At 36.8% G+C, this 18,123-nt stretch overlaps 1 protein-coding gene and 1 long non-coding RNA gene across 2 annotated transcripts; one reads left to right on the forward strand and one right to left on the reverse strand.

Moving 5' to 3' along the window:
* Positions 1-7,243: 7,243 nt before the first annotated feature.
* LOC126618460 (uncharacterized) lies at positions 7,244-9,444 on the reverse strand. Its single transcript, XR_007621725.1, has 3 exons — positions 9,099-9,444; positions 8,412-8,480; positions 7,244-7,771 (listed from the first exon to the last, which is right to left on the reverse strand). It is a non-coding gene; the product is annotated as an uncharacterized LOC126618460 (long non-coding RNA).
* A 417-nt stretch (positions 9,445-9,861) lies between these two features.
* LOC126617708 (uncharacterized) lies at positions 9,862-15,784 on the forward strand. Its single transcript, XM_050285750.1, has 8 exons — positions 9,862-10,052; positions 12,386-12,479; positions 12,628-12,820; positions 13,270-13,322; positions 13,509-13,599; positions 13,697-14,295; positions 14,917-15,168; positions 15,418-15,784. The coding sequence occupies exons 2-7, from the start codon at positions 12,426-12,428 to the stop codon at positions 15,025-15,027; spliced, it is 1,101 nt and encodes a 366-aa protein (XP_050141707.1). The 5' UTR covers positions 9,862-10,052; positions 12,386-12,425; the 3' UTR covers positions 15,028-15,168; positions 15,418-15,784.
* Positions 15,785-18,123: the final 2,339 nt, after the last annotated feature.

Genomic DNA, 18,123 nt, shown 5'->3' on the forward strand with positions numbered 1-18,123 from the left:
ACTGCCCTTTGAAGCGGATTTACACACAGTGCACGAATGAAGAAATACACATAAAAAATGCCACCTCCGTCGAATAACCTGAGAGAGGGAAAATATCAACTACAAAAACAGACAGAAAAGAGAGGGGGGAGGAGGAAAATGTAGGAACAGCTTTGAAATCAACACACAGCCCGCACAGAGAGAGAGAGAGAGAGCTCTTAGGACATAAACCTTAACAAATGTACCTGCAAGCCCACTGTCTAAGATAACAACACAAAATCATTGTACCCTTGAGAAATATAACATGATGCTTCACCTTGACCCAATGACTAATGATGCTGGGCAATAACACGTATTTATTAGAGAGAAAAATACAATCATTACAACCCCTCTGGCTCTAAATCATTGAAGAATAAATACCTGCAGCATTTTGGAAGCATGAAACTCCACGCAGAAAGTAGATTGACGTGGGTCAACTACATCTTCATGGTGCCAAGAAACAACTACAATGGTATTGCTATTCATAGGAATATGGAACGCTACATAACACTCCTTTGTACAATATACGACCCATTAAGATTGATTCAGTCAATTTTGAAGCAAAAGCAAAAATCCAAAACAAATACGATGCGATTTTGACACCATAAAACCCTAAAGCGTTGACCGAATGAATGAACGTGTTCTTTCATCATGAATCTGCAAGATAAAAAGGGATGAATCTGGAAGATAAAAAAGGATAATTACCCACTGTAGGAGCGATTGGGAGAACCAAAACAAAAATCAAAAGGAATTATTAACTTATGAATTCAGAAGTAAACCTAAAATAAAAAATAAAAATCCAAAACCACTACTCCATTTTTGTATTGAAAATTCATTTGCTCTTCTCTTGAAAGCTTCTAGTTGAGTTTATGAAGCCACGTCGTTGGGATTTTGTACCCATTTTTTTGCTGACCGCTTATATAACTGTTTCGCTCTGTTTGCAAGAGAGACTTTTCAATGTGACCGGAATACGGGATGGTACACCATGTGTCACTAAAAAAGTTCTCTATTTGCTACGCCAAAGATGTAGAGGAAATACTAATGTGGGAGTGGGAAGTTAGGGGAAAAAGCAATGCTATGCGTGCGAGGAAACGTGGAGGTTTGAATCCCATGTTCAATTTTTTTCCTTTTTTGTCTTTTCTCCTTTATCATACTAGTTTTTCTGCACACGCCTTGTGGGTGCAAAAGGTTTTTTAACATAACGGCATGCTACGCGTGACATACAGAGTTTTAAGGAAGCTAATAATTTTGAATACACTAAATACCCAGGGCCAGATTCCCATATGCAACATATGTCAACATAGCGCATTCTATGAAGGAATTACAAAGAACTTTTCCATTGTAAGAACTCAATATAAAATTCATTAAGTGGTTACCACAAATTGATCATGGACTACATTGTCTCTAAAATTTGATGGTTAAATAGTAACAGTGAAAACTGAAATGCATGAAAACTCATCAACCAAAAGCAGGAAGCACATCGAGGTCCTCATCACTACCATCACGTGCTCGCTTGTGCTCCATTTCCGTAGACATGCCAGGTTCCAGTTTGTTATCATCAGGGGATGTTGGCATCAAATGAAACCTTTCTTATCTGACCAATTGTTGAAACCAAACATTGGACAGAGGGAAGGAGAAAGAGTACTTTAAATAGAATTACCCTACTCTAACTAACACCGAGGCATTTTGTGATAAAACCCCACACCTGAGGATTATGCAGGTGGTTAAGTGGGGACAGTATCGGTATTGTTGGAGTGGGCCATTGGCCTGTCGACCTGAAAAATTATACATGGTAGCAAAGCTAAGGGACGGGCCTGTACTGCCACGTGCTTGGGTAGGTACCCGTTTGGCCCCGCACGATGGGTGAATCCAGACATGGCTCCACGTAGGCCAAAGATGCCACGTGATTGGGTGGGTCCTCATTTGGCCCCGCGCGATGGGTGAGCCCTGACATGTCTCCATGTGGTTACTGATGTGTAGGGGAGTGTTGAAACCAATTGTCCCACATCGGACAGAGGGAATGAGGAAGAGTACTTTAAATAGAATTACCCCACTCTAACTAACATCGAGGTCTTTTGTGATAAAATCTCACACCCGAGGATTGTGCAGGTGGTTAAGTGGGGACAATATCCGTGTTGTTGGAGTGGGCCCTCGGCCCGTCGACCTGAAACATTCTACACCAACAAAGTACATTACACATTATGTGTCATCATCATGGCTGCAAAAACCTTTTCAGTTAACACTCATAAACATGAAACAAACTCTAGAAAGTAAAGATTTCAAAAATAGTCAAATGGGTTAAAAAAATTTGAACTTTCAGTCAAATAGTCTACCTTGTCAATTTTTTTTTTTTTTTTTTTTTGCATTACTGAAGGGGGAGATTTTTTTGTTTCTTTTGTCCTTTGCATTGTTTGTTGGAATAAGAGTGTGTGCACCTAATGGAATATGAGCAGGTTTTGTAACCTGCCTCTGGCCATTCTTTCTGCTACATCTTTCCTTCAACCTTAAGCCATGGCTGAAGAAGATTCAATAAATATTGGGGGTGACATCTAGCATACCTCTCATTTAAATTTCTCAGACGTCGAGGTTAACACCAATCAACGCTTGTGCTCAGTTCTCTTGAATGAGTTTAATTATCTTCCTTTGTCTCGAGCTGTGTCACTAGCTTTCAGAGGCAAAGGGAAATTAGGGTTTGTAAATGGAAGTGTGGAAGCTCCAGTCAGCTCGTCCTCTACATAAGGTGCATGCCTTTACAAGGATTAACTTGTCATGTCTTTGCTGCTCAACACCATGGAGAAACATGTTGCTGAGATTTTTAACTACTACAATTCTTCATGTGAGCTTTGGAAAACCTTGCAGGATATGTATGGAAATCAAAACAACTATGCACGTGTCTTTCAACTTAAGAAGGACATTATCAGTGCCCAGCAAGAAGGGAAAACATTTGTTCAACATCTTGGAAGCCTCAAGGCCATGTGGAATGAGTTGGATGTATACCTTCCACATACCACAAATCCTACCATTCTCCTAAAACCAGCCGAGGAAGACAAAATCTACCAGTTGTTGGGGAGTTTGAACTCCGAGTATGAGGATCTAAGGAGTCACATCTTGATGAGTCAAGAGCTTCCCACATTCAACAATGTTTGTGCAACTATCCAACAAGAAAAAGCAAGGAAGAAAGTGATGAATGCTGATCACAGTTCGAGATTGACTGAGACTCGTGCATATGTCTCAAAATACAAGACCTCAGAGGCTAAACTGAAGATGTTGCTAGTTGCCTTCACAGTGCTATTTATCCAAATTAAAGATGTGTTGGGGTAGGAAAAAAGAAAATAAAAATCTCAAGGTGTTTGAGAGGTTGTTTTTGTGCAGGGTAGTGGTGTGTTGATTTGAAGGTGCTTTGAATAATGCACTCCCTTTTTTATTTATTGTAGCAATTTCCTCGATGAACAAGTTGGAATTTCACTTGGACTAGAATTCCTCAACTCAATCTGATTAGGTCTCGACCAATCATAACTCCTATAGGATTTTGAACCAAGCTTCTTAATCACTCAAATTCAACCCTTGACCTTCGACATCTTTTCTGATTTGAAGCATCCTTAGCTTCTGAAGAATCCTTATGGTACTATGATTCAGCCACTTCACCCTTATCTAAGCGAAACCATCTTCTGATAGGATTCGACCGAACTCCACTAGGTCGAACCCAAAGTGGGGATATTCCTGATACTTTTTACTGGACCAAGGACAATCATGGGCTCGGCCCAAAGTATTATTTTGGATCCAAACAGTACAGTAATATCAAACTAGCCCTTAATAAAGGTAAAAGGTAGCTCTGAGTTATGACTCTTTGACTTCCTTTTTGACTCTTAAATGTCCATGCATTTAATAAGGGTAAAAGATAATTTTGACCTTGACTTCCTATTAGGCCTGACAATTCCTGACACGACCCGATAACCCGACACGACACGACATGAAATTAACAGGTGTTCGGGTCGACACGATAACGAATCGGGTCGTTATCGGGTAACTAGATAAGCACCTGTTAAGATAACGGGTTGATTCGGGTATACACGTGGGTAACACGATACACGATAAGCAGAATATTAATTTAATAATTTTATAACCCTAAAAAAATACTATAATCATATATATATATATATATATTAAATTAACTATAATAATTATATATACTATAATAATTATACCCCCAAAATATTAACTATAATAATTATATATATATATATATATTTAAATTAAATTTTATACCCCTAAAAACTATAATAATTATACGTACAAAATAAATAGATTTAAATATACTTAATAAATATATATATACACCATTGAACTTGATGTGATACGAATTATACGAAACTAATTTCAATGATCCAACCGTCAAACTTGTTTGAATATGCTTCGAGATCGCATCATTAAAAAATCACAAAAAAAAAATATTCAGAGATCAAGTAACCGAACAAAACTTTTCGACGGTTATAAAACGAAAAATCACGATTTAACGGTTATTTTAATTTCGATTTTTATGATTTTTTATAGCTACACTCCTTGACCCTATATGAATACAATGAATGAATTCGATCTTCAATTTAAAATATTTACACTAGTGGATTTTATGTTATACTTAATGAAAGTAAGAATAAACTCTTAAGTGTTAGTGAATCTATTGTTTTGATGGAATACGCATTCTACAAAACTTGTTTCAACGATCCAACCGTCAAACATGTTTGTATATAATTCGAGATTGCATACGCCAAAAATTGTAAAAAATAAACATTCAGAGATTAAGTAACCGAACAAAACTTTTCGACGGTTATAAAACGAAAAATCACGATTTAACGGTTATTTTAACTCCGATTTTGATGATTTTTTACAGCTGCACTCCTTGACCCTATATGAATACAATGAAATAATTCGATCTTCAATTTAAAATATTTACACTAGTGGATACCACAAAATCTTATGTTATACTAATGAAATTATGAATAAACTCTCTAGTGTTAGTGAATCTATTGTTTTGATGGGATACGCATTCTACAAAACTAGTTTCAACGATGCAACCGTCAAACATATTTGTATATATTTCGAGATCGCATACACCAAAAATTGCAAAAAACAAACATATAGAGATCAAGTAACGGGACAAAACCTTTCGACGGTTATAAAAACAAAAATCACGATTTAACGGTTATTTTAACTCCAATTTTGATAATTTTTTTACAGCTACACTCCTTAACCCTATATGAATACAATGAATGAATTCGATCTTCAATTAAAAATATTTACACTAGTGGATACCACAAAATCTTATATTATACTTAATGAAAGTATGAATAAACTCTTAAGTGTTAGTGAATCTATTGTTTTGATGAGATACACATTCTACAAAACTAGTTTCAACGATCCAACCGTCAAACATGTTTGTATATTATTCAAGATCGCATACGCCAAAAATTGCAAAAAACAAACATTCAGAGATCAAGTAACGGGACAAAACTTTTCGACGGTTATAAAAATAAAAATCACGATTTAACGGTTATTTTAACTCCAATTTTGATGATTCTTTGCAGCTACACTCCTTGACCCTATATGAATACAATGAATGAATTCGATCTTCAATTAAAAATATTTACACTAGTGGATACCACAAAATCTTATGTTATAATTAATGAAATTATAAATAAACTCTTAAATTTTAGTGAATCTCTTGTTTTGATGGGATACACATTCTACGAAACTAGTTTCAACGATCTAACCGTCAAACATGATTTTATATACTTCGAGATCGCATACGCCAAAAATTGCAAAAAACAAAAATATAGAGATCAAGTAACGGGACAAAACCTTTCGACGGTTATAAAAAGAAAAATCACGATTTAACAGTTATTTTAACTCCGATTTTGATGATTTTTTTACAGCTACACTCCTTGACCGTATATGAATACAATGAATAAATTCGATCTTCAATTTAAAATATTTACACTAGTGGATACCACAAAATCTTATGTTATACTTAATGAAAGTAAGAATAAACTCTTAAGTGTTAATGAATCTATTGTTTTGATGGGATACGTATTCTATGAAACTAGTTTCAACGATCCAATCGTCAAACATGTTTATATATACTTCAAGATCGCATACGCCAAAAATTGTAAAAAACAAACATTCATAGATCAAGTAATGGGGCAAAACTTTTCTACAGTTATAAAACGAAAAATCACGATTTAACGCTTATTTTAACTCCGATTTTGATGATTTTTTACAGCTACACTCCTTGACCCTATATGAATACAATGAATGAATTCGATCTTCAATTTAAAAAATTACACTAGTGAATATCACAAAATCTTATGTTATACTTAATGAAAGTATGAATAAACTATAATAATTATATATATTAATTTAACAATTTTATACCCCTAAAAACTAAAATAATTATATAATATAATATAATTATATATATATATATATATATTAAATTATGTGTTTTAATGTTTTGAAGTAATATTTATGTGGCAAAGTGTGGTATGTGCAAATATAAGAAAACAATATATATTTCTTAACAGGTCATAACGGGTTGGGTCACTTTACCCGTTGGGTAAAGTGACCCAACCTGTTAAGGACCTGTTAAGATAACAGGTGTGATACGACACGACCCGTTAAGATAACAGGTGTTACACGAAAACGACACGAACACGACAGACACGACCCATTTGCCAGGCCTACTTCCTATGCATTTATTTTACTCTGACGTCCTATGCGTTTAATATGTGTTTTTTTACTCCTGACTTCCTACATGTTTTTTTTATTCCCGACTTCCTATGCGTTTTTTTTTAACTCTGATTCCCTATGCGTTAATACACTTTTTTTACCCTGACATTCTATGTGTTTACTAGCACATATAAAATTAAAGTTATAAGGCGCTCAAGTTAGAATTTATAATCTAATACTTGAAATATTAAGAACTAAGTGTGTGTGTGTGTGTGTAATCTTCTCAAAGTTTAAGCAAACATATCATAATAAATACAAATTAAGCAAATTTGACATTGAGTTGTGTTATATTTAAATGGTCTTTAAATTTTTTCTAATCAATAATTTGATACTTGGAGCATATTAATTAGCACGAAGATATCATGGTAAACTGTTTAAAAATAAATATATAAAGAGTAATGAGAGCTAAATTAAATTTATAGGTAAAATTTTGTAAACTAAATAATATGGAAATTGATGATTGAATTATTACTTAAGTTTTGATAAATGTGTTCATTCTTATTAATGATACATCATTTAATTTATAAATTTTATCTATAAATTTAATCTTCATAATATTATCGTAATATAAATAAAATATATGGTCGGCTTTCACATGCTTCCATAACGTCGTCAAACGAATCATAACGTTGATGACCACAATCGCCAACAACCCCGTTTAAATGTCGGCAACGGGTCCTCGTTGGCCACAGCCACCTTTCTCTTACTTTCTGGGTACTAGTACTAGGGCTGGGCACGGGCCCATTTTTGAAGGGACCGGACCGGACCCTAAATTAAAGGAGACGGGGCGGGCTGGGCCGGGCATTACAATTATGAAAATAAGAAATGGACCTTACCTGGCCCGGTTGAAACGGGCCGGTTCGGTCCAGGTACACGAGTCCTTTTTTTTTTAACTGTTTAAAAATGTTTGCTGCACGGATTGCACATATTGCACAGATTGCAGTTTGAAAAAACTGCACAGATTTGTGTCCTGCATAACATAAACAGATTTTATTAGAAACAGTGAAAAAATGTCAAATTATCTGACAGGTTTCCGTAAGGATTCAAATTTGTGAATAACACATCATTAACATAACATGAAGTGCAATGACTTGGGTAAGCTAGTGCATCCTATAAATCTAAAAACGGATGAATGTTGATGACGAAATCTAGGAGCACATCCAATATAGTGTTACAATGAGTGAACTATTTAGATTAGTGAAGTTGAATAGATAGTTGTTTACTTCAAAGGTTTATTTTTTGTACTAACAGGGATCTAACAAGGTGACTGGAACTCTTAACTTCCCACACTATGACATATACAAATTTTAAAGAAAATATACGAGAGGACCAGTGACATATGGAATTAACCAAAACCATGTATAACAAATATAACTCGGTAGCTTTGTTAAAACCACCAAGAGCCTTAGAAAAATGCAAATAGCTAAAGACTCAGAAATGCAATCTGAAAACAGCAATACAGAGTCTACAGACATGACAGCCAAATACCAATCTATTTCATGGAAGAAAAAAAGAAAAGAGAGATAACATTTCTTGTGTTTTTCCCCATGGTAAATGTAGGTCTAAACTAAATCACTTACTTTCAATTTAAAGAAGACCAATGCTGGCACCTATATTGTCAGCCAATCACCTTTACCAAGCTATGTAGTTAGTATGTTCCTCCTCAGTCCATGGAGTGCCTACAAGGAAAAAAAGGGAAAACAAAATCAGTTAAGACAAAAAGGAAAACATAATTTAACTTCTTAAATACGATCCTTGTGTTATAAACAGATCATCTTCATACATAAAAGAACAGAAGAATGGTAAATAAAAAACCGTATGATGAACATTGCCAAAACCAAACTAACTACCTATAAGTAGCTACGCCTAACCAAAGCATTTTGGTGCTGTCTTTTGGTAAATTTGCAAAACACTGCAAAAGATTTGCTAAATGTTTAGCTAAATCTAATTGGTTCTGTATAAAATCTCTTCCGTTAAAACTGTTTAGCTAAATCAATCAGAACATAGCAGTATTTAAAAGCAAGTAGTAGCAGTCTTTAAACATTTTTTGAGATACAGAAAGATTTGTATAATCCTCTTATCCAATGGTTAGTTAGCGGCTTGAGATTGATGGACGCTATCCCAAAACACGTATTGAGTCACGTTGGAACAAGTTCCGACTGAGTTTGTATTGCACAGCAGTGACGTTGTCTCTATCTACGATTCCCGTTCCACAGCAACCTCTTCTTGCTTCGGCAAATCCCTAAAATCCCTACACCAGAAATTCACATTAATAATAAAACCTAATTCAAAATTACCTAAATTTTAGTAGCAGTAGGTGGTTGCGACGGCGGTGATGATGGGGTGATGATGGTGGTCGCGACGGCGGAAGTGGTGCTGTTGTGTTGGCCGCGACATCGCTGTGAGAGTCTGAGAGTTGGAGCTCGACGGTGGTGATGGGGTGAGTGATGGTGGTCGCGACAGCGGAGTTGATGGTGCTATTGTGTTGGTCCCGACGGCGGTGAGCACTGTGAGAGTAAGTGTGTGAATGAGACTGAGAGAGTATGAGAGTTGAAGTCTAGGGAAGGAAGGGATAGGGAGAGGGAGTCGAGGGAGAGTCTGAGAATTTGAGAGACTGAAGTCTAAGAGGGTGCTTCTTGAACTCAAGAGGTGGAATTGGCTAGGTTGAAACAGACGGTTGAGATTGGATGGAGAGATGTATCTTAAATCTTGTCCGTCCATTGTATCACACACGGGCCGGTCCGGGTACCCGCGGTTCCTACACTTTTGGAACCGACTTGGATTGAATACTTCAATTACCCGGCCCGACCCGCCCCGATCTATTTTTACAAAATTAAGAACCGGCCCGTATGCGCCCCGAACCGCCATTACCTGTCTCAACCCGCGGTTCCTGTACCCGTTTGCCCACCCCTAACTAGTACCACTAAAACATGCAGTACAAACAACAGAGAAGAAGAATCCAAATTTAAAATACCCAAACTGCCCCCAGTTCACACTCACTACTATCTATGTCATTGTCACTATTCTATTCATTATTTCCCACCATCTCCTCCTCCATCTCTTCGTGTCGCTTTTTGGCGCTTATGAGGCCTTTCGGTTTCGAACATTCCCACGGATTTCTCTATGGTCAGATCTCGGTGTCCCCGCTTGGCTACCTCCGAGTTCTGCTAGATCTTCATTTTTTGTATTGTCGGTGAGATCACAGATCGGCAAGCTTTCAGCTGGCTAGGGTTTCCATGCTCATTGATGAGGTATTGTTTGCATTCCACTTTTTACTTTTTGTTTTGCTGCTGAGAAAACAAGCACTGAGTAGTAAAATTTTATGAAAATATGATTTTACTTCGTGAAATTTAATTTTTTGTAGCTAAAACTCTACATAACTATTTTTTTCCTAACTAAAACTCAGTGACTAGGTTCTAACAAGTGGTTAGTACAACAATCTAATGATATTTCTCTTCAGTTTGAATGAGAGATTTTAAGTTTCATTCTCGTCAAAAGTGAATTTCAACCACATTATTACTAGTCTGTTGTTTTGCTAAGACCACCTGTAAATAATATTGTTTGTTAAAAAAAAACTTAGTGACTAAACTCTCCCTAAGCAAATTTTTTAATAAAGTTTTACTTCACACATTTTATAGTTTTTGGATGCCCATAATATCACCAATTATTTATTTGTCACCTACAATTAATTGTGTGCATAGTATATGAATTAAGGACATAATGTTTTTTTTTGTAGCATTTAAGGAGGAGACAAAAGTTCAAACCCCAACAAGCTAAACCTCAAAACAATCAAACCAAAATTTATAAATTCTAGCCATGCCCCCAATAGACTTGTTACTTAGCCAAGCCAAAACTACAAACTAACATCATCTATAATAATTTATTTATGTGCACTTCTGCACGATCAGTTTCACAATTCATGCACTTTTACAAATACCCTAGATATGTAACAACAACAACAACAACAACAAAGCATTTTCCCACTAAATGGGGTCGGCTATATAAATCCTACAACGTCATTGCACTCGGTTCTGTGTCACGTCCTCTGTTAGATCCAAGTACTCTAAATATTTTCTTAGAGTCTCTTCCGAAGTCCTTCTAGGTTTTCCTCTACCTCTTCGGTCCTGAACCTCTGTCCTGTAATCGCATCTTCTAACTGGAGCGTCAATAGGCTTTCGTTTCACATGTCCAAATTTTCTCTCATATTTCCTTCAATTTTGGCTACTCCTACTTTACCTTGGATATCCTTATTCCTAATCTTATTATTTCTCGTGTGCCCACACATCCAACAAAACATTCTCATCTCCGCTACACCCATTTTATGTACGTGTTGATGCTTCATCGCCCAACATTCCATGCCATAAAGTATTGTTGGCCTTATTGCCATCCTATAATTTTTTTTCTTGAGCTTCAGTGGCGTACGACGGTCACACAACATTTGAGCCTTCGTTTGCATTGAACTTTCACTCCATATACTTTGTCTTTGACCGACTTAGGCGAAGATCTTTAGATTCCAACACTTCTCTCCAAAGGTTAAGCTTCACATTTACTCATTCTTGAGTTTCATCTATCAACACTATATCGTATGCGAAAAGCATATACCAAGGAATATCGTCTTGAATATGTCCCATTAACTCATCCATTACCAATGCAAAAAAGTAAGGACTTAAAGATGAGTCTTGATGTAACCTTACAGTTATGGGGAAGCTTTCGGTTTGTCCTTCATGAGTTCGTACAACAGTCCTTGCTGTGTCGTACATATCCTTTATAACTTGGATATATGCTACACGTACTCCTTTCTTCTCTAAAATCCTCCAAAGAATGTCTCTTGGGATCCTATCATACGCTTTTTCCAAATCTATAAAGACCATGTGCGAATCCTTTTTCATATCTCTATATCTCTCCATCAATGTTCGTAAGAGATAGATTGCCTCCATGATTGAGCGCCTTGACATGAACCTAAATTGGTTGTCCGACACCCGTGTCTCTTGCCTTAGTCTATGCTCAATTACTCTCTCCCAGACCTTCATTGTATGACTGATTAATTTAATACCCCTATAGTTCATGCAATTTTGTATGTCGCCCTTATTCTTATAGATAGGCACCAAAGTGCTCTTTCGCCACTCATTTGGCATCTTCTTTGATTTCAAATCCTATTGAAAACGTCTGTGAGCCATGCTATACCCATCTCTCCCAAGACTTTCCACACACTTCCAACGGTATATCATCTCAGCCCACTACTTTTCTATGCTTCATCTTTTTCAAAGTTACAACCACTTCTTCCTTTCAAAGCTTAACCTTAGATATGTAAAAGGAATTAAAATCTCTCAAAATACAAATTTAATACACCCCATCGAGTGACAGCGAACGATTTCATATATTCTCGAATGGTGGTTCGAACTTAACTCGAATGTTAAGGAGACTGAACTTAGTAACGATATTCGATGTGTGGTTGTTTAGAATAGCTTTGAAGATAATTTCTGTTGTTGTATTAGTGTACTCCGCTGTTTAACGGAATCTGCATATTTTGTCTATCTTGGTTGTTTTTCGAGGCAATCAAACTGATGAATGCTTAGAACTGCAGGATCAATTTTAGAAGCATAATATGACATGCATAATATGACATGGATCATGAAGCACATTTGCGTACGAACTTCGTCAACATGAAACCCCAGAGGGTGAGGAGCTGTTAGTTTTTTACGGAACTGCTTTTATTTATCATGCTTCTGTGCACTCACAAGTCTTAGTGATTAAAATTACGTCTCCCTTTAGTTCCTTGAGTGGGATTGTCACTTGTATAATTTATTTTCTTCAATTTTGTTATAGGTGAAAGTGGAAGATTCTTTCGATCCTGCATTAGAAGATGAATCCGAAACTATTGAGCATTTACTAGCCGAACCTAAAAGTGAATATGTTACGGTAGATGGCGTCTTATGTTTTGACAAGGAGAATGCAGGACAGTGCTTGAACATGGAAGATTTTTCCTGTGGATATGACTTTGGTCTTAATACATGCAGTGGTAATGCTACTAAATGCTACTTTTGCGGTTTCGGTGCCCTTGTTAGTTAAACGTATAACACTAAGTCCTCCTAGTTTTTTTTTTTCCTTTTGTATGAAGCATGTGAAATATGAACACTTTGAACGTGTATTATTTAAATTCTTGACCTTCGATCCCTAAAGTTAGATTCTCAGGAAGACCCTCTTACTGAAAAAACCAATATAAAATGGAAGAAAAAGATTGTACAATGGATTTTAACATTTGAGTCATTTGACACCAGCACAGCATGTAATGAAATCTTGTTTCTTTGATGATAAAATAGACATCAAATGATTTTAATCGAAATTGATGTCGGGTAATTGCCTTTGAGTTCGGACCATACAATGTATTTTGGTTTCATTTTTCTAAATAAATTTTTGGCATTGCGTCTGTTCTCAATCTAATGCTGTATATTATTTGGTCTTCTTAAGGTGGGTTGCTTTCTGCTCATCCTCAGGGAAGACACAATGAATTAGAACTTGGAGTATGTATCTAACTTCGTGGATAAACATATATCAGATCTCTTCGTGAAATTAGCACCCCTTCAAGTATTATGTCGCATCATTTCTCTATAACACTTGATGTAACACTTGAAGGGGATGCTGGGTCTATTTAGATGCTGAATATTCGCGTATGTGATTGCTGTTTTGATGGGATAGTGATTTAGTAGGGTCTTGACGGATTGCTGGATGAAGTTGATGAAGTGGACGATATACATGCAATAAATGGTCTTGCAAGCCCTTGCGATAATTATCTTCTAGGTGAAATTTTTTGTAAATTGTCTCATCATAATAACATTTATGGTCTGCTTTCTCTTTGCTTGTGTTTTCTAATGCTTTATTTCTTTCCCGAGTGCAGATATTGGATTCATGGGACAAGCTTCTGAACCGGGTTTTGGTTCTTGTGAAGGATCACGTAAAACAAACTCAAGTTCTGCAAGTCAGTCTCCAGGATTAAGTAACAGTGCTGTTGGGATATCTGAATCGTCAACTGTGACTATTCAAGAATTTGAATGCAAGAATAATTCTATTGACAAGGCAGTAACTCATGGGTTCCATGGAAACTTCAGGCAGAAAAAAAGACGTCGAACACCAGTCGCCTATCCTGCTTCAATCATTTTACAAAATCTTGATGAGTTAGATATTGATGAAAAACCTTCAGTAAGTGGAATGGTGTCTGCTGCTTTTCTTAAGGAGAAAAGACCACGTAAGCCTACTCGAAGATACATTGAGGAATTTTCGGACAAGATGTCAAAAGATTCCAAGGGGAGGGAAGATTGTTCTGCTGTTACTGCTATAGAGAGTCGACGCTCGAAGGTCAGATCACAAAATAAACATCATCATCTGAGGCCTAGGACATTGGCATTAGTAACCGGGGATGATTTAATTTCTGAAAACCAGACACTGGCTGAATTCAGGAAGCAAAGAGCACGTCGAAAGAAGTATGCATCAATTTCGGTAGGAAAATGTTCAACCCTGCACATATTTATTAGTATTATTACATTAAATTTGAAATTTTTGGAAGAAAATTTCTCCCAACTTCTTTGTCCTCTGTCTTTCTAGTCTAGTTGTATGGTTGTTTCTCTTTCCATGTTTGCTTTAATTTTTCTTAACAGTTATCAGTAATTTCATAAACAGTGAAATTTAACTATGACCGTCTGCAGATTGCTATACATTTTCATGTAGAACTGGACTGTTGGTCTACTATTCCTTTGTGCCTGCTAAATAGCGTTGAATTCGATGTGAGCGTGTTGCTTTAGCTTTAAAATCTATTGAATCCATGGCTACTGCTATCCTGCATTATGCCTAGCCAAAGAAAACTAGCACTCTAAATGTATCAGGAGTTGTAAATCTATCCTGACATTATGTCTCTCATTTCTTAACTTTGTGTTTTGCTGGCGTGCTTCCGGGCAGTTGTGATGTTTATTGACTGGAAAGAAAGAAAAAAATATAGAAATCAGAATGAATTTGTGTTTTTTCTTTGAACAACTATGATTATCAATAGTGTTGTGAAATTTTCTTTTAGGTCATGTAACGCCACAGTTTCAGAAGTTCAATTGTCTTTGTTATTCTGCACAGATGCTTGAGTGCGATGAATCTGACGAGTCATATGAGTCCAATGAGCAACTTTTGACATCTGAATCTGAAGATGACTATGTGTCAAGAAAAAGATCGACAAAGCACGATTGAAGGAAGAATCAAAGGATGTGGACTGCCTCTGAGGTGACGACATTGGTTGATAGTATTTCTCAATACGGAGTTGGGCAATGGACAGATATAAAAAGGCTCCTATTTGCATCTTCTCCTTATTGCACACCACTAGATCTCAGGGTACATCACAGCTTTCCAATAATGGGAATAATATGCTCTCCATTTGCACAGAAAATGGAGAGGACCAGTTACGCAGAGCGCAGGCCCCCCTAAATTGGGGCAGGCTCCGTGAAGGCGTCATGCGCAATTTACAGTCCAGATTTCTACTAGCTTTCTCCATTTTGTGTTCTACAGGATAGGAGTTGAATTTCAGTTGAACAGTTGCCTTTGCATTTTAACTTCTAACTTCACTACTTGTGCACGCTGCAGGACAAATGGAGAAATATTTTAAGGAGCTGTGGAAAGGAACTGAAGAACGAGGCTAGACTTTTATCTGTTTGTACTTTTACATATTAGGATACAGAAAGTGTCATGTAACCTAAACTTGTCCAGGTGTCGTTTGGCTACAACAGGTTGAACAAAAGGAGATGAGTGCTTTGCCAAAGTCAATATCACTGGTGCAGTAAATCAGTATTCACTAGTCATCTCTGCAACAGTTGAGCAAAATTTTCTATTGCAAGCAAGAGCTTTGTATTTGACGTTTTCACACTCCCGTTTACTTTTGTAGAAATTTGCTTCGGATAATTTGAAAACTTCGATCCATGCTGCTTGTGCTAGGAAATTATTAATGTCTGCATTTTGCGGGTTTGATCAGGTGTTAGGTTTTTCTGCTCTAAATTTTGGAACAAAAACAAAATAAAAAGATCGTCTGCATGAAATTCGGAATTGAACACATATTTCTACCGAAACACCATGTATAGAGACTACATTATGTTAGTTGTTAAGGTCCAAACTGATTTATTTGGCTTTAATTAACATCTTGTTCATGTGGCAATTGTTAGTTAAATATCAAGGGCTGAGATTGTTTCTTTAGTCTTAGGCTCAGATGTGAGCATGTGGCAAGGTCTCATAGGAATTTGTAATTGTATGGTTGGATGAGCTCATAGGCTCTCCTATATTCTCTCTAGCTTGACGGCTATTTTGTACTGGAGTGAATGAATGAAATGAGAAGCACCCAGAGCATGACCGTGCAAGAAGTTGTAGGATCTCTTAAGAGTTATGAGCAGAGGTTAAATAGACATGTGGAAGATTCTTTGGGTGCTGAGAGAGCATTTGCCAGCATGAGTGTAAATTCTGGTGCTTAGAATAAATCTTAAGCACAGGGAGGTTCTAGCAAAAGCTAAGAACAATTGGAAATCTAAGCCTAAGAATTGGGAAAACAAACCGCTGCAAGCTGAGAGGCAAGGTGAGAACACAAATATGGGCAAACAGAAATGCAAGTTATGTGATAAAGCTCATTATGGAGAATGTTGGTTCAAAGGGAAAATCAAGTTTCATAACTGCAACAAGTTTGGACGTATGATGAGGGATTGTCACCAACCAAAGAAGACTCAGGTAGTCAACCATGCAAATCAAGTTCAGGACACTGCCATGATTTTCTATGTTTGTCAAGAAGCCGCAAGTGAATCATGGGATTTGGTATCTAGATAGTGGTTGTAGCAAGCACATGACTAGTAATGAATCACACTTAATCAACTTTGATACAAGTGTGAGATGCAACGTGAAGATGGGAACTGGTGAACTTGTGGAGTCTGTTGGCAAGGGAACTTTGATTGTAGAAACCAAGATGGGCTCTAGATACATCCCTGAAGTTATGATTGTGCCTAGATTAGATGAAAATCTGCTGAGTGTAGGGCAGATGGTGGAGCATGGCTACTGGCTTTTGTTTGGAGATTTCATGGTTTGCATCTATGGATATAGAAACTTGCAGGATGACATTGCAACTGTGCCAATGAAGGGCAACAAATGCTTTCCCTTAGCATTTGAATCTTTGAATCCTGTGATGGCAAACAAAGCTACTATTGCTGGTTCTTCTTGGAGGTGGCATATGAGGTTTGGTCACTTAAACTATAAAAGTTTAAGGTTACTTCAAGAGCAAGAAATGGTCTATAGCTTGCCAAAATTGTCAGGCGTTGATCATGTATGTGAAGGATGTGCTACAGGAAAAGCTCACAGAGGCATGACAAAGACAAGACTTGGAGGGAATCTAATCCTTTAGAACTGGTGCATACTGATGTATGTGGGCCAATGACAAAGATCGTTGGAGGGAACAAGTATTTCCTTACCTTATTGATGACAAGGCAAGGATGTGTTGAGTTTATTTCCTAAAGAACAAGTCTGATGTGTTTATGATATTTAAGAAGTTTAAAGCCGTGGTTAGTTACAATGTAGATTTCAACTGAAAAGGCTTAGAAGTGATAGAGGAGGAGTACATCTCTTTAGAATTTGAAAGATTTTGTGAGGATGGAGGAATTGAGAAGAATTAAGTGTGGCATACTCTCCACAACAAAATGGAACTGCTGAAAGGAAGAACAAAACCATTGTGGAGGTGGCAAGGACTATGCTATATGAGAAAATGCTTCCATTGTAATTCTGGGATGAGGCAGTGCACACTATAGTCTACTTACTAAATATATGTCCCACTAAACTTTGCAGAACAAAACTTCATTGAGGACTTTAGTGGCAGAATGCCAGGAGTCGAGCATTTGAGAATCTTTGGTTCAATATACTACACTCACATCCCATCTGAGCAAAGACATAAATTAGATAGAGCAAAGACATAAATTAGATAAAGCTGGACATAAGGGAATATTTGTTGGCTATGGAACCAGAGAAAGGGGGTACATGGTTTATGATTTGAAATCCAACGAGATCATTGTCTCAAGGAATGTTGTATTTGATGAGAGTGCAAAGTTGAATAAACCAAGGAGACAATTTATGTAATTGTACCTTGGGACAGTGAACAAGATGCAGTGGTTATTACTTAGATTGAGAATGATTCTGATTCTCTTAAGCTACCTGGTCATAGTCCCTAGTCTTGGGTTCACTCTCATGAACCTGGTTCTAGTACTCATAATGTATTCACTAATTCTGAGAGGAGTGACCATGGTTCAACTCTTCAAATCTCAGAATCGA

This window comes from Malus sylvestris, chromosome 4 (genome assembly GCF_916048215.2).
Source record: "Malus sylvestris chromosome 4, drMalSylv7.2, whole genome shotgun sequence".
NCBI lineage: Eukaryota > Viridiplantae > Streptophyta > Magnoliopsida > Rosales > Rosaceae > Malus > Malus sylvestris.

Excerpts from the sequence above, each read along its gene's own strand:
- LOC126617708 (XM_050285750.1), top strand. The coding sequence starts at position 12,426 with ATGGATCATGAAGCACATTTGCGTACGAACTTCGTCAACATGAAACCC. Across the intron at positions 12,480-12,627 it reads TCAACATGAAACCCCAGAGG|GTGAAAGTGGAAGATTCTTT; the intron begins GTGAGGAGCTGT and ends ATTTTGTTATAG. Across the intron at positions 13,600-13,696 it reads TTGCGATAATTATCTTCTAG|ATATTGGATTCATGGGACAA; the intron begins GTGAAATTTTTT and ends TCCCGAGTGCAG.